The sequence below is a fragment of the Hydra vulgaris genome, chromosome 03, assembly GCF_038396675.1.
Source record: "Hydra vulgaris chromosome 03, alternate assembly HydraT2T_AEP".
NCBI lineage: Eukaryota > Metazoa > Cnidaria > Hydrozoa > Anthoathecata > Hydridae > Hydra > Hydra vulgaris.
The window spans coordinates 39458970-39477702 of NC_088922.1; the positions used below are offsets into that span (position 1 = coordinate 39458970).

Here is an 18733-nt window from a genome sequence, read left to right on the forward strand (position 1 = left end):
TAATAAGGTTCTAAAATGAAATCCTGTGGTACACCAATATTAACTTTTTCTTTTTAAAATATGCATCGTAAACTTTTTTAAATATTTTTCTATTATGAAAATAGTTGCGTATTAAGTTTAAAGCATCAGTTGAAAAACCATGTTTTAGCTTCAAAATCAGAAGCTTGGAATCTACTCAAGAAGTCAAAAGCGTTTCCGAAATCAATAAATAATAATATTCTAAAGAGTTTTTTAGAGTTGCTTAACTTTACTTTAGAGATAAGAATGTGCAGCACAGTTTCACATGATTGATTGCATCTGAAACTGTATTTGTCATCATTGAATAAATCATTTTGTTCAAAATATGCTGTTATTCTTTTAGTAATTATTCATTCAAACACATTCGTTAATGGAGATATTATAGCTATACTTTAATAACTGTTGATATCATGAATTTCACCTTTCTGTTTATAGAGTGACATAATACTACCTATTTTGAATTCATTTGGAATACTGCCTGTTTTTAGCCATTTGTTGAATATGTTAATTAAACAGTAATTGCTTTTTTCTTTTAAATTTTTAATTGCATCAACGATTTTATATTTTTTAATAAGAAGGTATAAGAATTTTTTTTTTGTATCTTATTAGATATTTTAAGATTATTGAAGTGATTGTTAATAAAGTTATAAGAATCATTGAGTACACTATTAGAATTAAACTTAAATGTGCTAAATAATTTGTTGAAAAATAATAACTTTTCCAATGTTGGAGCTTTCTTGTTATTGTAAAGTATATAATCAGGAAAAGAAGTGTCTTCAAAGCTTTATTTAATTTTGATGAATATTGGTTCGTAATAGTCATTTGAGTTAATAAAATAATTTGTTTCTTTTTCAAATAATCAAAATGATAATTGATGTAATTTTTTTTTAGATTTTTTAACTCTTGATTGAATATAATCTAATATTATTTTGATTTCTTTAAATCTAATATTGGTTTGATTTCTTTAAATCTAATATTGATTTGATTTCTTTATTGTAATTTTTTATTTGAGAAATCAAAGAAGAGATTAAAGTTGTAAGTTGTGGGAATGTTGCAAGTATTATTAAAGAAATTATTTACTGAAATCACTTTGTTTTTATTAAAAGTTTCAGGTTGTATAAACAAAAAATTATTATCATTTGGTTTAATAGTTGCATTTATTAACCAAATGCAGAGTATTTAGCGTAGTGGTAATATTAATTGAGTTGGTATTGTTATTGTTAGGCTGATTTGAATAATTATATGTTGGCACATAATGACATCATTCTTTAATATATATATATATTTTTAATTGTTGATCCCTTATATTGTAGTATTTTTTTTATTTTCATGATTTGTGTTAATCTCATATCTAAGCTTGATATTGTTGTCAATTGTGTTTTTGAGTTTGTCATTAAGATCATTTCGTTTTTTTTTTTAAGATCTTTGTCATGAGCTCTTTCATTTTCTGTTTAACCTTTATTTATAAAAGTTCTTGGCAAATGATCTTTTAGAGTTTTTGCTTTTACTAAAGCAATGATAACTGTTTTTGCTGAATGAAATTCAACCTTTATGTTTTTGTATTGGTATATGTTTTATTTTTTTTTATTTTTTTTCATTAACTGTGTGAAGTTTGAAAGGTACTCATTGTTCTTGATTGCTTCGGTGTAGGGGAGCTACAGCATTCTGAATCTTAATGTTTACTGCCGATTGAACTCCATTCTCATTTAATGCTTTGTTTGCAGTCTTCATTTCCAACATTTTTAACATCGTCCTTGCCATCTCTAATTACATCCGCTAATTCATTCATTCGGTTATTCTGCAATCTATGTCTTTAGTCTTTTTCTTTTATTTTAATTGTGATTCACTTCCAACAAGGCTGCAAGCAACCACTTGTTGGGAGTTACTAGAAAAAAAGAATAGAGTTATAGAGCAAGGGAGCGGTTGACAGAAGACTTGAAAAGTTGAAGGTTGTATGAGTCAGGAAAACATGAAGATGTGTTTTAGAGAGTGAAGAGTGTTTAAAGGGTTGAGGTGCAGGGAAAAAAACTAGATAAATAAAAGTTTTTAGAGCATGGAGGGACAGATACAGTAAAAGAATGAGACTTTGCTGAATGACGAGTCAAGTGATGGAGAGTTAACGTCTAATGTGCTTTACATGGTCTTATGTGCTTCACATGGTATGGCATTGATTTCTCATTTGTTATGGCGATTCCAGCATAATTCATGGAACTGTCAAGTTTCAACATTCTCATCCACCAACTTGGTACTCTAGTTAATGAATAAGCTAAATTGTCTTTGGATGATATCAGCTTCACATTTATCTCCAAGTTGTAATTGTTAACTAATTCCTAGAACTCTCCATTGTATTAACATTTTGCGTGTTGCTTTGAACTTTAGTCCTGATTTCCCTGTCAAGGTGTCAGAGATCTAATGAAAAATCGTCATGGAGTCTGTGAATAATTGCAGTCTGTTGAGTTTCCATGTCAATGCCATATTGATACCACAAAAAATGGCGTCCTATGTCACTACATTTATGTGAACCTCAGATTGATTCTTGCGCAACCACGTTGTGTTTTCAATGGTGACCAATTTGGACAAGAGCTCCTAATTCCAAGGAACTGGCATTAACCCACACTTTGCCTTTGCTGCCTCGCACTTCCAATGTACACGCAAGCAGGTTCAATTTCTTTCACCTTGCTAGTACCTTCTCCAACACATGTTGTACTCCTTCATCAATAATTTGATTGTCCGATTTACTTGTCAAAGAAACTGTCTTCCGCTTAAAAAGACTATAAGCGACATGCAACCACTGGCATATGGTATAATAGAAAACACCTTTCTCCTTGATAGTTTCTGTGGAATTTCACACATTTTATTTCCTCTTGACCACAACAAATCCGTCAGACAGTACCGTTGGTTTTCAACATCACTGTTTGATAGGGCCACAATGTCTCGTCCACTTTCAGCTAGATACACTTTGCTCAGGTTGATATTTGCAGATTTGTCACCCATTCTTCTCCATTGTCTCAATTTCTTTACACAGGCGTCTGAATCCCTTGTGAATGCCTCAATGAATTTGTTTGGGTTTCTCCAGTCTAACACTGGCCAAACTTTGCCTTTATTTTATTGAATCACTTTATTCCATTGTAGTTTGCTCTTGTACTCTTGCTAAACGTTTTCTGGAGCCATATACTGAGCCAGCATATTCGCAGATTCTCCATTTCCATTTTATTTGCCACTCTTTCCTATTAAACTCTAAATTTGTCAAATATCTAATTTCATGTCTCTATTTTTGTTAGTTGCAGATTTCATTAGATGCTATACCACTTATAACGGAGTCACAAATGGTTTTGTAATGCAGTAACTGCTTTCAAGTTACAATCTTTGTCAAGTATTTTAAGTCCTTAGATATAATAATCAAACAATTTGCATAATTTCTGTTGACCTGTTGCTAAACAATGTCAAGCAAATATAGTGGTCTCGTTTCTTGGTCTCAAATAGTGTTTTACTTTGATTTTCCACTGCCACACATATGCTTCCAAAATGTGCTACTCTAGACCAAAGAATGGTAGCTCCTCTTAGAAACCCTATTGTATTCATACTCAGCATTATGTCTTCTCCAAAAGGACCATAACTTGCTATCAAAACTTGATCATTCATGTGGACTCCATTAACTTTAAGAAAAAATGTTGCTGATCCAACATATTTTTGAATTTTATCTCTGAATGTTGTCAAATCCAACATCTCCATCATCCAGTCTTTGCTTTATGAATAACTTGTATGCTGCATAGGGGTTCAGAGAAAAAGCCTTGAATAATACAGTTTTGATTTTCTTGTCTGGTTAGCTTGTAGATTTTTCATGAAAAAATTACAACAATGTGGAAAATATGACAAAGATTTCTTTAACAACAAAAAAACACTCTAATACAATATATGTGACTTGTAATAAAATGATCTTCTGCGCAAATATATTATATATGAACTTTAATATAATAAACTTTAATGTGATAAGCTCCAAAAACAAGTATATACAAACTTCAATATAAAAACTTTAACTCAAAAGTATGTTCTTCACTTAAAACTTCATGTATATAAAACTCTTAATTAACAACCAATATTCTCTTCCTTTTCCTTCTGTTTTTTTTTTTTTTGCTCATTTTTGTACATTTGATGTTTCTTTTCACAGAATGTTCTTTCGTTTTCTACAACAGACTTTTGCGTACATTTGCATTGGCTAATAAATTTAATTTTTTCAAAAGCACAAAAGAAAAAGAGAATAGAAATAAAAGATCAGAAAGATTAATGTTCAAAAAATAATTAGAATAAACAAACAGGTTAAAAATACAGGTGCAATGCAACTAGTGACAGTAGTTGAAAACAACAAGAGAAAAAAAGTAAAGTAAAAAGAAAAACTCATTAAAAAAGAATTAGAAAACTTGTTTAAACCCTATAATAATATAAGCAAACTGAAATTTAAATAAAATCTTGGTTATAAATATTTTTTTATAATAATATATAAATAAAGATATTTATAATAATATATAAATGGAGGCATATATAAATATAGGTATGCAAGTTAAAACAAAAAAACTTATTTGAATATCTTAAGGCTGATTCGAAAATAGATAATTTGAACTAAGTATATTGATTTGAAGTAGAAAGAAAGGATAGTAAATAGCTAAGTGGTGAAACAAAATGCAGTGGAAGAAAGTATATAAAGATAATAGAATAAATAGGAAAAAAATGGAAAAAAGAAATAAAAAGAATACAAAAAAATTACGGAAAACTTATGCTTAAATAATAACATGACTCAAAAGCTTACATGACCAAAAATAAAGGAAATAATTTTAATATTATGAAATGATTTCAATAACAAATAACAGTTTTTTTTTATTTCTTATATTAAACAACTTAATCAATCAATATTATGAAATTATATATTTTAATTAAATAAAAATTGTTTAAAACAACTTTATTTAATTAATAAAATTATTTTATGCAATGTTATTGATGCTTTACTATATTCAAGGCTTAAGTGTCTAAGAAAAGTGTCAATTAAATTTCTAATCAAAAAAGTATTAATTTTTATCAGAACATAGTTTTATGTTGTATCTTATTTTTGTTTATTGCGCTGATTTTGATTTCTGAGTTTAAAATCATTTTTAAAGTGTATTTTTTTAAATTTGTGGCCAAATCTTTTAAGCAAAAAATTTATTTTACAGAATTGTTCAACTCTTATTGTCAAATGTTTTGAGCATTGCTAATGATGTTGATGATTCTTCAAACACACCTCTTCACCTTGCAGCAATGGAAGGTCATGTTAAAATTGTTGAAATGCTTATTGAGGTTGGTTCAGCAGTTCATACTAGGTAAAATTTCCATTAAATGTTCAAATATGATATATAGATTATAATAATATATAATTTTTGTATAAATGTATAAATTTAGAGCATGTGAGACTGTTGAGCCACGGTATAGACAGCACACCTATAATAAGGAAAACTTATAAATAAAACCCCTGTGTAGTTTAGGGAAAAAGTAGGTGGATTTCATAATGGTAGTATCACTATAAAAATACTTAGTCCTGATTTGCATCAAAAGGTTAACATCAAAAAGACATCTGATTGTAAAAAATTTCTTTGACTCCTATAAAATGTCATATTTAAATTAGAAAATGGTGGTATGGAAACTTTACGAGCAAACACAAGTTAAACAGACAGTAACAACTACAAATGAAAAATGGTAACAGTCTTAGCCTAAGAAATGATGTGAAAACAATTTGGAACTTTGCATACTACATGATGGTTTTTCGTTTGAAATTAGAACTAGCAGAAAAAATTCATAAAATTCCAATTAAAGAAGTTTAGTTCTCAGTGAAAGATTAGGAACTGTATAAAAAAGTTGTGAAAGTATCAACAATGTGACCAAAATATTGTATATATCAATTATATATAAAAATAAATGTATATATCAGTAGCTGATATATGCATTTAGCGCACTTGGCTCAGAAACAAAGGATCCGTGGTTCAAACCCCACCTCTGGGCAAGTTTTGCGACATCGGTTAGGAAAGAGGCGTGAACAGAAGTTCACGCCTCTTTCCTAACCGATAAATTAAATGCTCATCCGCAGTGCTCTATAAGTCTGTAAGGACTTCTTGGGGCACCTAAATAAAATTAAAAAAAAAAAAAAGTAGCTAGATTCCTGTTGTAGCAACAATTTTGGCTTCTCTTAGCATCATACTTGAATGAATTACAAAAGTTAAAAGAGTTCTTTAAGTTGGTAAGGAAAACATTTTTGCTGAAATAGAATTGACTTATTCTTTCTTTCATGCAACTCTCAGATCCAAAGTATGAGAAATATTTTCAGGTCTCCAGAAGTGTTTCAACAGGAAAAAAAAATAAGTTTTGCACAAAATCAGTTTGATGATACACAAAGAACAAATGTGTCACAAATAAACAGATAGTTAAAAACTTTGATTTTTTTTAGTTAATGACACAAAAACTTAAATAATTTTTACAAATAGTATACTTGGGCTTTTGAAGCATACATTTCAATCAAGAAACAAGCACATATGGAAAAGGCTATATACCATTTATATCCACACGCATCTAAAATTTGCTATGCCTGCATGGAGACCATATCTAGAACGAGATATCTTTAAAATTGAACAAGTTCAACGAAGAGCTACAAAAGTTGCACATTAAATGAAAAATCTTTCGCATATAGATCAAATGAATAGACTTAATCTAACAATGCTGGAAATAAAAAGAAATTGCAGAGATCTGATCCAAATGTTTGAGCTAGAAAATCATTTAGAAATAGTAGAGTGGAGCTCACCTTAAGGAGTAAATATTAGAGAAAATTTTGTACGAGAGATTGTCAAAACTCAGACATTCGACATAATTTTTTTATAAACAGAATTGTTAAGGGGTGGAACAATCTTATAAATGACATTAAAAAATCAAAATCAGTCTATGAATTTAAGGTTTTACTTGACAGGCTAAGCTCAGGCTGCTATAGTGCACCATCTACTGTTGGTGGGCTGCACAGTTAGTTTATATAAATTTATATTTATAAATACTCTGTGATATTATTTATGCAAAAATATATATAACTTTTACTATTACAAATAACTTAAATAAAGTTAAAATATATTTTTCAATTCAAACATAAAAGAAACCACAATCGAAATTCTATGCTAAGTTGTTTTCTAAAACCAGCTCTAGGTTCTCGTGTGATTGCTGGTACACATCATTTTATGTTGTCAATTTCTTTTGCGATTTTAAAACCTTGAATGAGGTTGCCTCTTTGTCGGCCCACAGTTAGATTAGTTAGATTTAGGGTGATTTGCCTTTCTTCAAAGCTATGTTGTCTCATTGCTTGTTCAATTTGATAGCTCATGGCTGAACTTTTTCAAGTGTTTTTTGGTCCTTTTTGGTTGATGGTAACCAAGTACATACTAATATATGTATAGAGTTTCTTTTTATAGTGAAACAAGTAAATAAATAGCTTTATTTACTTGTTTTTCTGGTTTAAGATTCTGATTTATTATAACTTATTATGGTCTATTTCTACTATTGTTATTCTTAGGCCTCGTTTTGCATCCGATTTTGGATCCAGCATAGTGTATATTGCTGATTTGTTTGCTCATCCAACATGCATCATATTTGGTTTGATAGTATTTAGTTGCATATGCCAAGTGTTGAACCAATCTTGTTGAATTTGTCTTGAATGCTTTTAGTGTCAAGCTATTCATTTCTTGGCCAAGTTGGTACTACTAATTTAGTGTTGTCCGCAAACATTTTGCAACTGGAGTTAATGCTGTCTGGAGGTCATTTATGAAGATGGCAAATAGAGTTAGTCCTAACAAAGATCTTTGGACACCACTAAACACTGGTGCCCATTCTGATGATGTATTGCCTAGAAGGACTTGCTATTGTGGATGTGTTAAAAATGAGCAAATCCAAGCAAGTAGATAAACTGTTATGCCATACTTGCTCAGTTTTTCAATAAAACTTACATGCTGTACTAAATCAAATTTTTGTGAAAAGTTGAGAAATACAATATCTAGTGGTGTTTTTGTGGCCATTGGTTTTGGTGGCCAAGTTCATAGTTTCCAGAAATTTGTCATACATGATTTATTTGGAACAAAACCATGTTGTTTGCTACAAAAAAATGTTATTTTTGTAAAGTAGTTGACAAGTTAATTCATTACTATTGGTCTATAGTTTCCTGGATCAGTTAGGTTTCCTTTTTTAAACATAGGTTTTTAAACATAGGCTTGTGTCTAGCCATGCTGTTGGTACTACCCCTTATGAAAAAAATTTAACAGACCAGTTAAAAAACTGATTAAAGATTTCCAAAAAGTACTCAGTCTATCACCAACACCAACAAATGTTGAGACTTTTCAACTGCTGATGGTATTTTGGCAAAATTAAAAAAACTGCCTCCAAAATAAATAAAAAATTATTTTGAAGAAAAAGTTTTTCAAAATTAAGCTTTTAGTATTATTAATTTCTTAAAAAAACTAGAAAAAAATCTAAAACTAAATATGTTTTATATGTTTTTAAAAATTATTTTTTATTTTTAATTTTGGCAGTTTTATAGTCAAAATTTTGGCTTGAAATGGTAGCTAAAAAAACTGGTTTTATACTATTGTTGTGTGTGTGTTTGTGAGTGTGTGTTTGTGTGTGTGTGTAATTGTGTGTATTGTTGTGTGTGTGTGTGTTTGTGTGTGTGTGTAATTGTTATGCTTAAATGTTTTTGCAAGTTTGAATTTTTCATTTTAAATTCTTAGTTTTTAAAGCATTGTTTTTGAACAATCAAAGTATTACAATACTTTTTTGACTAATCAAGTAAATCAATAGTTTTGTGACTCTATAAATAAATTCAATAAATCTCAATAAATTGGCATAAATTTATTAATGGCAAATTAAATAAAAAAATTTTAAGTTCTTTCTCTTTCTATGTTTTCCTAAACAATGTTTAATTAGTTTCATAAAACAATGTATAAAGTACACAGATCGAATTCCTACACATTATTAAGACTAATGGTTTTTAAAATTGATCCAGAAATTGTGTAAATGATTTTGTCTCTAGTTATGACTATTTTAACAGATCGATGATTTAAATATATTGGGTCTGGATCTTACAAAACCAAAACCTGTCAGAATCACGCCCATTTAATTTGTTCCGTCTGCCAGAAAATTCAAGTTGTTTTAAGCATTTTTTTAAATTTGCAGAAAATTTAAAGTATTTGTTAAACTTTTTTTTTTTTAAACTTAAAATTTTGAGTAATAATATTACACACATGGGTAGTTTATGTTTTAAACCACTAAATTTGCTTTAGTGTTATTATTTCAACAAAAAAATTAAAATGTTAGTTACTAAAAAATAAATTAAAACAAAAAAGCGTTCTCAGCTATTTTATGTGAACAAGAATTGACACTGACTCCTATTATTGGATATTTTTAATGTTACACATAGCTGCATCATAAAAACATGGAAAGGACATCATCAAACTGTTAGTTTTATAAAGCAAAGCGTGAACTGGACTACTGCAAGAGACTACTCAAAGGGGAAATAATTGCATTCATCGTTATGTAAAAGCGTATCCAATTGCCAGTGCTTCTGAAGTCTCACCTCAAGTAGTCCACACTGGTGTTGCACCAATCAGAAGTGGTGTGCACCAATCAGAAGATGTTTGTGCAAGCAAATTGTTCCATTTTCCTGTAAAAAAAAAAAACTTGCTTTTCGCAAAGGAATAATTTAAATTGTATGGCCTTCTGTCAGAAATACAAGGACTGGTCAGCAGGAGATTGTCAGAATGTCATATTCAGGAATGAATCCTTAATTGAACAATTTGTTTGTCATTTTTCAAGCCTTTCATGATGGAAATTTTTCAGCTGAAATTGAAGCTTGTAAATTATTAGACAAATGAGATTTCAGTGATTATATTTTGACAAAAAGATTTAGTGATATTTATTAAGAACATTTTGAACATTTATGCTTGCATGACTCAGCAGTTTGTAAGAATTCAGTTCAGTTGATGCAAGTAAACACCATAATAAGCTTGAAAATTTTTTTTAAAAAGTTCTAATTTCTTTAACAGCAGTTCTGTGACAAGACTTGATGGTCTTCTTTGAGTATCCGTGCTCTTTATTTTTTAACAATATTTTCGCTTGTAATTTTACCTTTTTATATATTTGTATCTGTGTCTTAAATATTGTAATAAAGAACAAAATATACATACATATATATATATATATATATATATATGTATATATATATATATATATATATATATATATATATATATATATATATATATATATATATATATATATATACTCACACATATATATATATTTATATATGTATATATATACTACTTTTACTAAGAAATGCAAATCAAATGACTCCATTAGACTGTGCTTCTTATCGTGGTTGGAACCAATGTGCACAATTTTTATTAGATGCTGACTCTATTATAAATCCTTCTGATAAGGTCAAGGTAAATGTATTTTTTTAATGTTACAATGTGAATGTATTTTGTAATGTCTGCTTAAAAATAAAGCTGAATAAAACTCTTAAAGCTGAATAAACTATATATGAATAAAAACTTAAAGCTGAATAAAACTCTTTTTGTGATTCTCATTGTGGTTGTACTTAAGCTAATGTCTTTTGTCTCTCCGATGATAAATGCACTCTCCTACATAATCTCCTCGGTGCAGGCAGATATGGAAAATTTTATTTCTTCTTGTTGATTTTAAGTCAAGTCTCATTTTAATCCATTGTTTTCATCTTCTTATGCAGCTGCTATATCTAATCATAATCGTTTTTTTCATCTTTTTCACAAGAACAATTCTCTTGAGAACAAACATCTTTTTATTATTGCAAGAAATCAATGTGAAATGCTAAACACCATTTTTCCCAGTTTAATAAATCTTGTATCTAATCTCAGAAGTTAGTCTCCAGAGTCTTTTGGAAAATCTTTAGTCACTAACAAAGGTAAGTCAAATATTCCATCTCTAATTCATTCATCTGCCATTTTAGTTGAACAAGTTAATCCATTTTTAAGCATCCAAGATTTTTAAACATTCTCAATTAAATTATTTTATGACTTGTGGTCCAAACAACATTCCTGTCATAGTCTTTTAAAAGTGTTTTCCTGAACTCTTTTCAATTCTCTCTAAACTATTTAAGTGTTTGACTGAATATTATTTTCCTGCATAGAAAATGGCATCTGTGATTGCAATTTTCAAAAACTTTGGAGAACATTCTGACCTCTCCAACTACAGTTTTATCAGACTTCTATCTGTTATTAATAAGGTCTTTAAGTCTTTAATCAACAAGTTTCTAACATCTTATTTTAGGTCTGACAATTTTACTGTCAGACAATCAATACTGTTTTTTATCTTCTAAACTATGTTAGTTTACAGGACTTTCTGTTGTATCAAATATGATTTTTTAATTGAATTGAAAAACACTTGAGTTACATACTTTTAACTCTGTCAACAATTGAATTGTTAAGTGTTTTAAGTTATATGATTGAGATAGAAGTATAATAACAGTTAAAAAAAGAAGAGGGTTTTAATGAGGGTTTTCTAAAAATAGTTTTGTGTATATATATATATATATATATATATATATATATATATATATATATATATATATATATATATATATATAAACATATGCAGAGTGTTGCTACATCGACTATTTTATAGCCTGAATCGCAATGGAGTGCTGCTACATCAACTAAGGGTTTGAATAGGGCAGGCAGTCTATCATTATAGAAAAAAAGAACTATTCAAGTTTTTAAACTTTTTCTGGTCTGGTTTATTAGCGCTCTTTTTAAAACTGCAGTTTATGGAAGAAACTTTTCGATCTTTCAACAAGTATAAATGTATGTAGATTTTGCTGTGTCTATACTTACTTAAAACTAAAATTAGTTGATGTACTAATTACTTAAAACCCAACTAAAATTAGTTGATGTATGTACTTTAAATAATATATAAATTTTGAATTTATATAAACAATATTATAAATTTACAATAGTTAAGAGATATTTAAAGTTTTTATAAAAAATTATTCATTAGATAACATCATTGCATCTTGCTAGTAAAGAAGGACATGTTGACATTGTAAAGTTATTGTTGTCAAAAAATGCTGATGTTACTCGCAAAGATCATCTTGGAAAAAACTGTTTAGATTATGCCATTGAGAATAATCATAGGTAAATTTATACGTTCATGTTGTCATGTTATATGTAACATATGAAAGTTTTTATTTGTTTTAAGATTTCTAAAGGGGCTCAAGTTCTCTTTAAAGGTAAACCCTGCCTAAAGTAACCAAAAGTATTAAACATAAAATCTCTTGAAAAAAGTCACCAGACTTGCTTGCTCTTTGTGAGACTAATTAAAATTCGGCTGCTCCTTCTTCAGATCTTAATATTGAGGGTACTATTCTTTGATTCACAAAAACTCTAATAGTCACATGTTTGTCTTATGGGTATACTTTGGCATCAATTTACCTATTTGTTAAGTAATCAAGTTTGAATCTCTGGCCATTTTTTTATGTGCTTCTACTTAGCACCTCTTCACTCCATCACCTTTCTCTTTATTCTTTATTGTTCTCCTACTTTTCAAGACTGCACTCTTTTAGATGCAATTTTTGATTAAATTAACAATGTCCTTTTTTTTCTCCTCTGCCAATAATGTTGTTATTTGTGACATTATTGCCCATCACACTAAAAAATATGGCTCTAGTACTACTGACCCTGCTGGCATTAAAGCCCATAGTTTCTGTATTTCTCAATCTCTTACTCAGATAGTCGACTTTGTAAATAGCTTTCCAGACAACCCTAATCAATTACCTTCAGTCCATGATTTGTGTGTTGTCTCTGACCCTATATTGGGTTGAGTCTCTCCTTGTTCTCCTTTAGGTGGTTCTGACCATGCAATGATCTCTATAAATCTATTATCTCATACCTCTTTTTTGGACTTTTTTGGATCTTTGTGATTTTTTTGTGAAGGTCTTGGGCTGTTGTCTTTCCTCTCTCCGCTAATAAATGCTCTTTCTGCATAACCACCTGGATCCAGGCAGGTATGGAACCTTTCATTCTTTTTTTTAAGCCTCATTCTACTTTATGGTTATCACCTTCTTGTACAACTGCTATATCTAATGATAATCATTTTTTTCATCTTTTTCAAAAGTACTTAAAAACAGACATCTATTTTTTTTTGCAAAAAGTTGATGTAAAATGTCTGATGCTAAGCTCTATTATTCTCAGCTTATCTCAGAAGTTAGGCTCTAGAGACTTTTGGAAAATCTTCAGCAGTGTCATTAAAATGGTAAATCTAACATTGTTAGACATTCAAATCATTCCAGCTTCCATAGCTAAAGTCATATCTCACTCTTTTACAGCTGGTGGTCCAGACAACATTCCTGTCATAGTCCTACAAAAGTGCTTTCCAGAACTCTCCTAAATTCTCTTTAAACTCTCTCTAAACTATTTAAAAAGTGTTTGACTGAATCTTGTTTTCCTGCCTTCTGGAAAATGGCATCTGTTTTTAAAAACTTTGGAGAATATTCTGATCCCTCCAACTATCATCCAACTATCAGTCTTCTCTCTAATATTATCAACGTCTTTGATCAACAAATTTGTAAAATCTCGTCTCTGTTTATGAGATTATCAATACATTTTTTTCTTACCGCTTTACTAAAGTCATCTTTGAAGGCAACACTCTTCTTGAAAAAAGGTAGTAAAGCTAAAGCTGCGGCGTACAAAAGGTTTGGTTGTAATTTTTTGAAAGATGTTTAAGATGACAAAAACATTTGTCAAAATACCTTAGAAAATATCAACCAGGCAACTGAGGAACCACAAACTAGTCAATGTTCTATTAAGAAAATTGAATCTAGTTAATCTACTGTAGATAAACAAGTTTTTTGTGTTCAAATAAAAAGGCATTGGCAAAACCAAGCAGTGGCAAGACTGTGACAAACAAATTTGATTCATACCCTATTAAAACCACTAAATCTGAAAAAGAAGCAATTGATAAGCAGATAAATGATAACCCAAAAAGATAAAAATTAAAATTGTTCTACTAACTCTTCTTGATAACCCAAGAAGATAAAAGATAAAATTATTCTACTAACTCCTCTTTCAGAATGGTACACCGTCTAGAGTTTATCAAGATGATCCATTTTTTACGCCCAAGATATAACCCTTCTAATAGAATTGATATTGGTGGAAAACTAGATACTGTTCACAAGAACAGTTTAACTAACTATTCAGGTTTGCTTCATGATCATATATTTATATATGTATATATAAAATATATGTATATATATATATATATATCAGGGATGCGGAGTCCCAAAAGGACTCCAGTTTTATATCTCTACTTTTTCCAAGTCTGTATGTTCAGAAGCTCTAAACATGTTTGTTGACTTATGATCTACTATAAGAAAAAAATTCATGAGATTTAATGACTTGAAACTTATTGTTTTTAAGCCCAGAGTTCTGGAGTCCCGGAGTCCTTGCTGCCATTATGCTTAAGGACTCCGGGCTCAAAAAATAATTGTTCCTCCAACCTAAAAGTCTTAATTTTTTTCCTATTAGTAGTCCATAAACTTATTTATATTTTGAGAGCTCCTGGGTACCAAAAACCAGGATAAAGTAATCTTTTTGTGACTTTCAAATCCGGAGTCCTTTTTGGGACTCCGCATTCCTGATATATATATGCTTCATATGGTCTATCTGGGAAAGTTTTTGAGATTATCAAATTGTTTCTTTCTAACTGCTTTATTAAAGTCATCCTTGAAAGCCAACACTATTCTTTATTTCTAGTAACTTCTGGGTTACCTCAAGGCTCTATCCTTGGTCCTGTTTTGTTTCTTATCTACATTAATGATCTTCCTGACAACATTATATCTAAAGTGGATCTATTTGCAGACAACTCAATTTTATACTCCTGTCTTGACAAAAAGGCTTTTCTTTTTAATTGCTTAGAACAGGCAGCCAATCTTGATTCTGATCTCACTTTTGTAACAGATTGGGGCTTGCAGTGGCTTTTAAATTTTAAGTCCAACAAAAATCAGTTATTTACTGCAAAAAATAGTAATACAGTTTTTTGCAGTAAATAACAGTTTTTTAATTAAATGAGTTTATTTACTGCAAAAAACAGTATTACAATACTGTTGTTGCAATATAGGTCAATAGTATTGCAATAATTCCTATATTGATCAATAGAAACAGTCTAACTGAATTCTTTACTTTTATCTTCTTGGGTTATCATTTACTACTGACCTCTCATGGAAAATATATATTCAATCAATTGCAAAGTTATCATCTGCTAAGGTAGCTTTTCTTTATCAGCTTGCCATTATCTTACTCCTAATTCAATTTTCTACAAATCTATTATTCATTACTGTATGGAATAGTGCACTTTATCTTCTGGACAAGTTTCAAAAAATGTAATTTTAAATGTAGTTGGAACTGCTGTACCTCCCAAACTTGAGCCTCTCTCCTATTGTTGTAAAGTTGCGTTTCTTTCTCTTTTCTACAACAACTATCATGGTCACTGCTCAAAGAAGCTTTAATCTTTAGTTGCATTAACCAAGAATCATTCTCACTTGACTCATCATTCAGCAAGGTCACATCATTTTAGTGTATAGTTCCCTGAATGCTCAACTTTTTATTTGTCTAGTTTTTTTCCCACACTTCAACCCTTTGGAACTTTCTTTCATCTTCATGTTTTCCTAACTCATACAACTTACAACTTTTTTTTACTCTTCTGTCAACCATTTCCTTGCTCTTTAAATCTAATCTTTGTTTTCTAGTAACTCCCAACATGGTTGCTTGCAGCCTTGTTAGGAGTTACTAATTTTTTGTAGAAGTGTGGTTTGGAGAATAAAAAAACTTGTTTGTATTTTTTATTATTGTACTTTTGAATCAACTTTTCTCAGTGCAATGACCTTGTTTGTCAAAGGTTCATGTTTCAGAGTTAAAGATTTGAGAGATGTAAAAATAAAATTTTCTTTGTTTTTCTTAAGTTATTACATTTGTAAATAATGCGAATATCAATTGTAATTGTCATGCAAACTTTTTTATGGAATCATCTTTCAAAATTAACATTTATAACGTTAATTCTTTTTACTTACCACCTAAATAATTTCTTTAGACTTGCTTATATATTAAAAAATGATAAAAAATGGCTTACGTGAAATGGCTTACCACTTATGTTAAATAGCTTAGCATGTATGTTAAATAGCTTAGCAAATGATGCACTAGTTTACGCTTTAAAACAAGGCTTGCTGATAAAAAATGCTACTTTAGCTTTTCCCTCTTTTTGGGGGATATATTTAAATTTATTTATCAGATAAATTATCTATGATTGCAAATGAAATGTAAAATACAGGGGAATTGATCTTTAAAATGTGAGCTTAACCATTTTCATAACTTTTCAATTTATCACATTTTATAATTTATTTTTTTTTAATAATACCATAAATAACCCAAATAATATAATAAACCCACCAGGTCTCTTAGTACTGTAGTCAGCAATTTTTTTTTTTTGTTTTTTTTTGCTGCAACTTAATTGGGTTTTTTGATGTTAAAGGGTTAAAAGTAGGCTGTAACATATATACAATCATTTAAAAATTAATAACTTTGAAAATTAGTAACTTCCTTGACTTAAAAACAAGGATGAGAATATTTAATTCTTAAAAATAGAGAAGATTTTTAACTACTATTATTATGTTTTAAATGCTTAAAATAAATTCTGTATAGAGAGGTTGCTATGGCAATTATTGGATGTAATAACTGGAAAAATGCTTTGCGAAACTCAACTGTTGAAGGGAATAAACTTACAACACCAATGAGAAAATTAATTAAAAAATTTCCAGGTTTGTACTTTATTACTTTTACTTTTCTCATACTTCTTTACTACATTATAAGATAAGAGTGTAGGCCATATTTTTTTCCAAATACAAATTCAAAGAAAAAATATTAATTGATAAAATGGTTTAATAAGTAGAAGAATGAAAACAAATCAAGTAATTTATTTTAGTACTAAAAATGAAAAAAATACAACAAATGGGGTCCCAAAGAAACACTGTTTAACCTAGTTAACAAATGGGGTCCCAAAGAAACACTGTTTAACCTATTGAATTGCAAATTTCAATCAGATACAAATACAAATATTTAGGAAATTTTTAAATCAAATACAATACAAATACAAATATGCAAAGTAAGCCTATTTTTAGCAAGTAATAATACAAATTCAAATACAAATATGTATTTGACCCTAAACTTGTTGGGGTCACCACATAACATGTAATTCCAGTGGCGTGTTAAGAGGCATGAAGACTTCGATATGGTGAAACAGTTACTACCAGACAAAAAGTTGCAAATATCCACTCCTGTTGAAGGAGGAAATTCGTATTTTTTTGATGTTTAAATAATTTAATAGTTTTAAAATATGTTATTTATTGTTAATCATTAAATAAAAATTGCAAGATTTCGTATTTTTTTTGGTTACCAAATAAAAGTACAATTTCTTGCAGAAGTATTGTTGCATGTGAGACACTGTCAGTAAAAATTCAAAAAGAAATGCTGTTGTTTGAAAATAGATGAACACGTGGTGATTTTTTGCAAAGAGCGTATAATTTTTTAATGACTTTTAAGCCTACCAGTATAGAATCTGAACATGCTTTTTCTGTGCCTGGTCATTTTGCAACAAAAATAAGAAATTGTCTGGGCAATGAAACTTTGAATGTGCTCTGTTTCCTCAAAATGTATTTTAAAAATAATCAAAAATAATTACATATGTATATTTATTTATAAAAACAAGGAATTCATTATAATTTAATAATTAAGTATGTATAATATTAAAAAACCAAAAAACTTTCTTTTAATTTAATAAATAGTTTTTTCTAAATATATTTTGAATGTGCTATTAATTTTATTCAAATTTTACTTAAGCAATTTGCAAAAAGTCTGTAATAAATGTAATAAATAACATGTAATAAAATGTAAAGTTTTGCTTAGATAATATGTAAAAAATAATATTAAAAACACTTTGAAGAACAGGTATTTAAAAATCCCCTGATTATTCCTGGGATCTTGGAAATAGGTAAATGTAATCCTATAATCCCAGGATTAAAAATATAGCGTGAGATTACAAACCCTAATTTGAATTTTAAAGAATAATAAAGTTTTTTTAAAGAATTTCAGATTTTTTATTAGTATAAATTAATTTTGTGCTATATTTAATGTTCTTAAATAAAGTATTTATTATCTTTATCAAAATTCTTATGAGAAATTGTTTTTTAATTGTTTAATCATATAAAATTTAAAAGTATAATTAACAGCATGAGATGAGAGCTTATATACATTATAAGAAATAAGAAATCATAAAATTTCATTTTGATTGGAATAAAAAAGTATTGTAGCAATAAATGGCCCAGATTAAACTAGAAAAAAAGTTCACATTATTTAAATAAAGATAAAAAATCAGAATATATAATAAGGCTTATTGTATAAGGCTCATTATATATTCTGAATTATTTTTATTTAAACAATGTGAACTTTTTTTCTTGTGGATCTGGGCCATTTATTGTTACAATATTTTGGTTCTTCAATTAAAATGACATTTTATGGGTTTTTAAAATTTTAATTAATAATTAATTTTGGTAAACAACACCATATATCAGAGATATTTGAAG

At 28.8% G+C, this 18733-nt stretch overlaps 1 protein-coding gene across 8 annotated transcripts in view; it reads left to right on the forward strand.

Annotated features, from left to right (window-relative positions):
• The window catches only part of LOC100206624 (transient receptor potential cation channel subfamily A member 1), a 99108-nt gene that overhangs the window by 54236 nt on the left and 26139 nt on the right, over nucleotides 1–18733 (forward strand). For all 8 annotated transcript variants that reach the window (XR_010637561.1, XR_010637562.1, XR_010637559.1 and 5 more), the window contains exons 10-13: nucleotides 5223–5369; nucleotides 10403–10514; nucleotides 12103–12239; nucleotides 16797–16912. Coding sequence is in view for 4 of the 8 variants with exons in the window: in XM_065793169.1 (XP_065649241.1) it covers nucleotides 5223–5369; nucleotides 10403–10514; nucleotides 12103–12239; nucleotides 16797–16912 (512 nt within the window). In the remaining 4 variants the exon portion in view is untranslated. The remainder of the gene's footprint in view (nucleotides 1–5222; nucleotides 5370–10402; nucleotides 10515–12102; nucleotides 12240–16796; nucleotides 16913–18733) is intronic.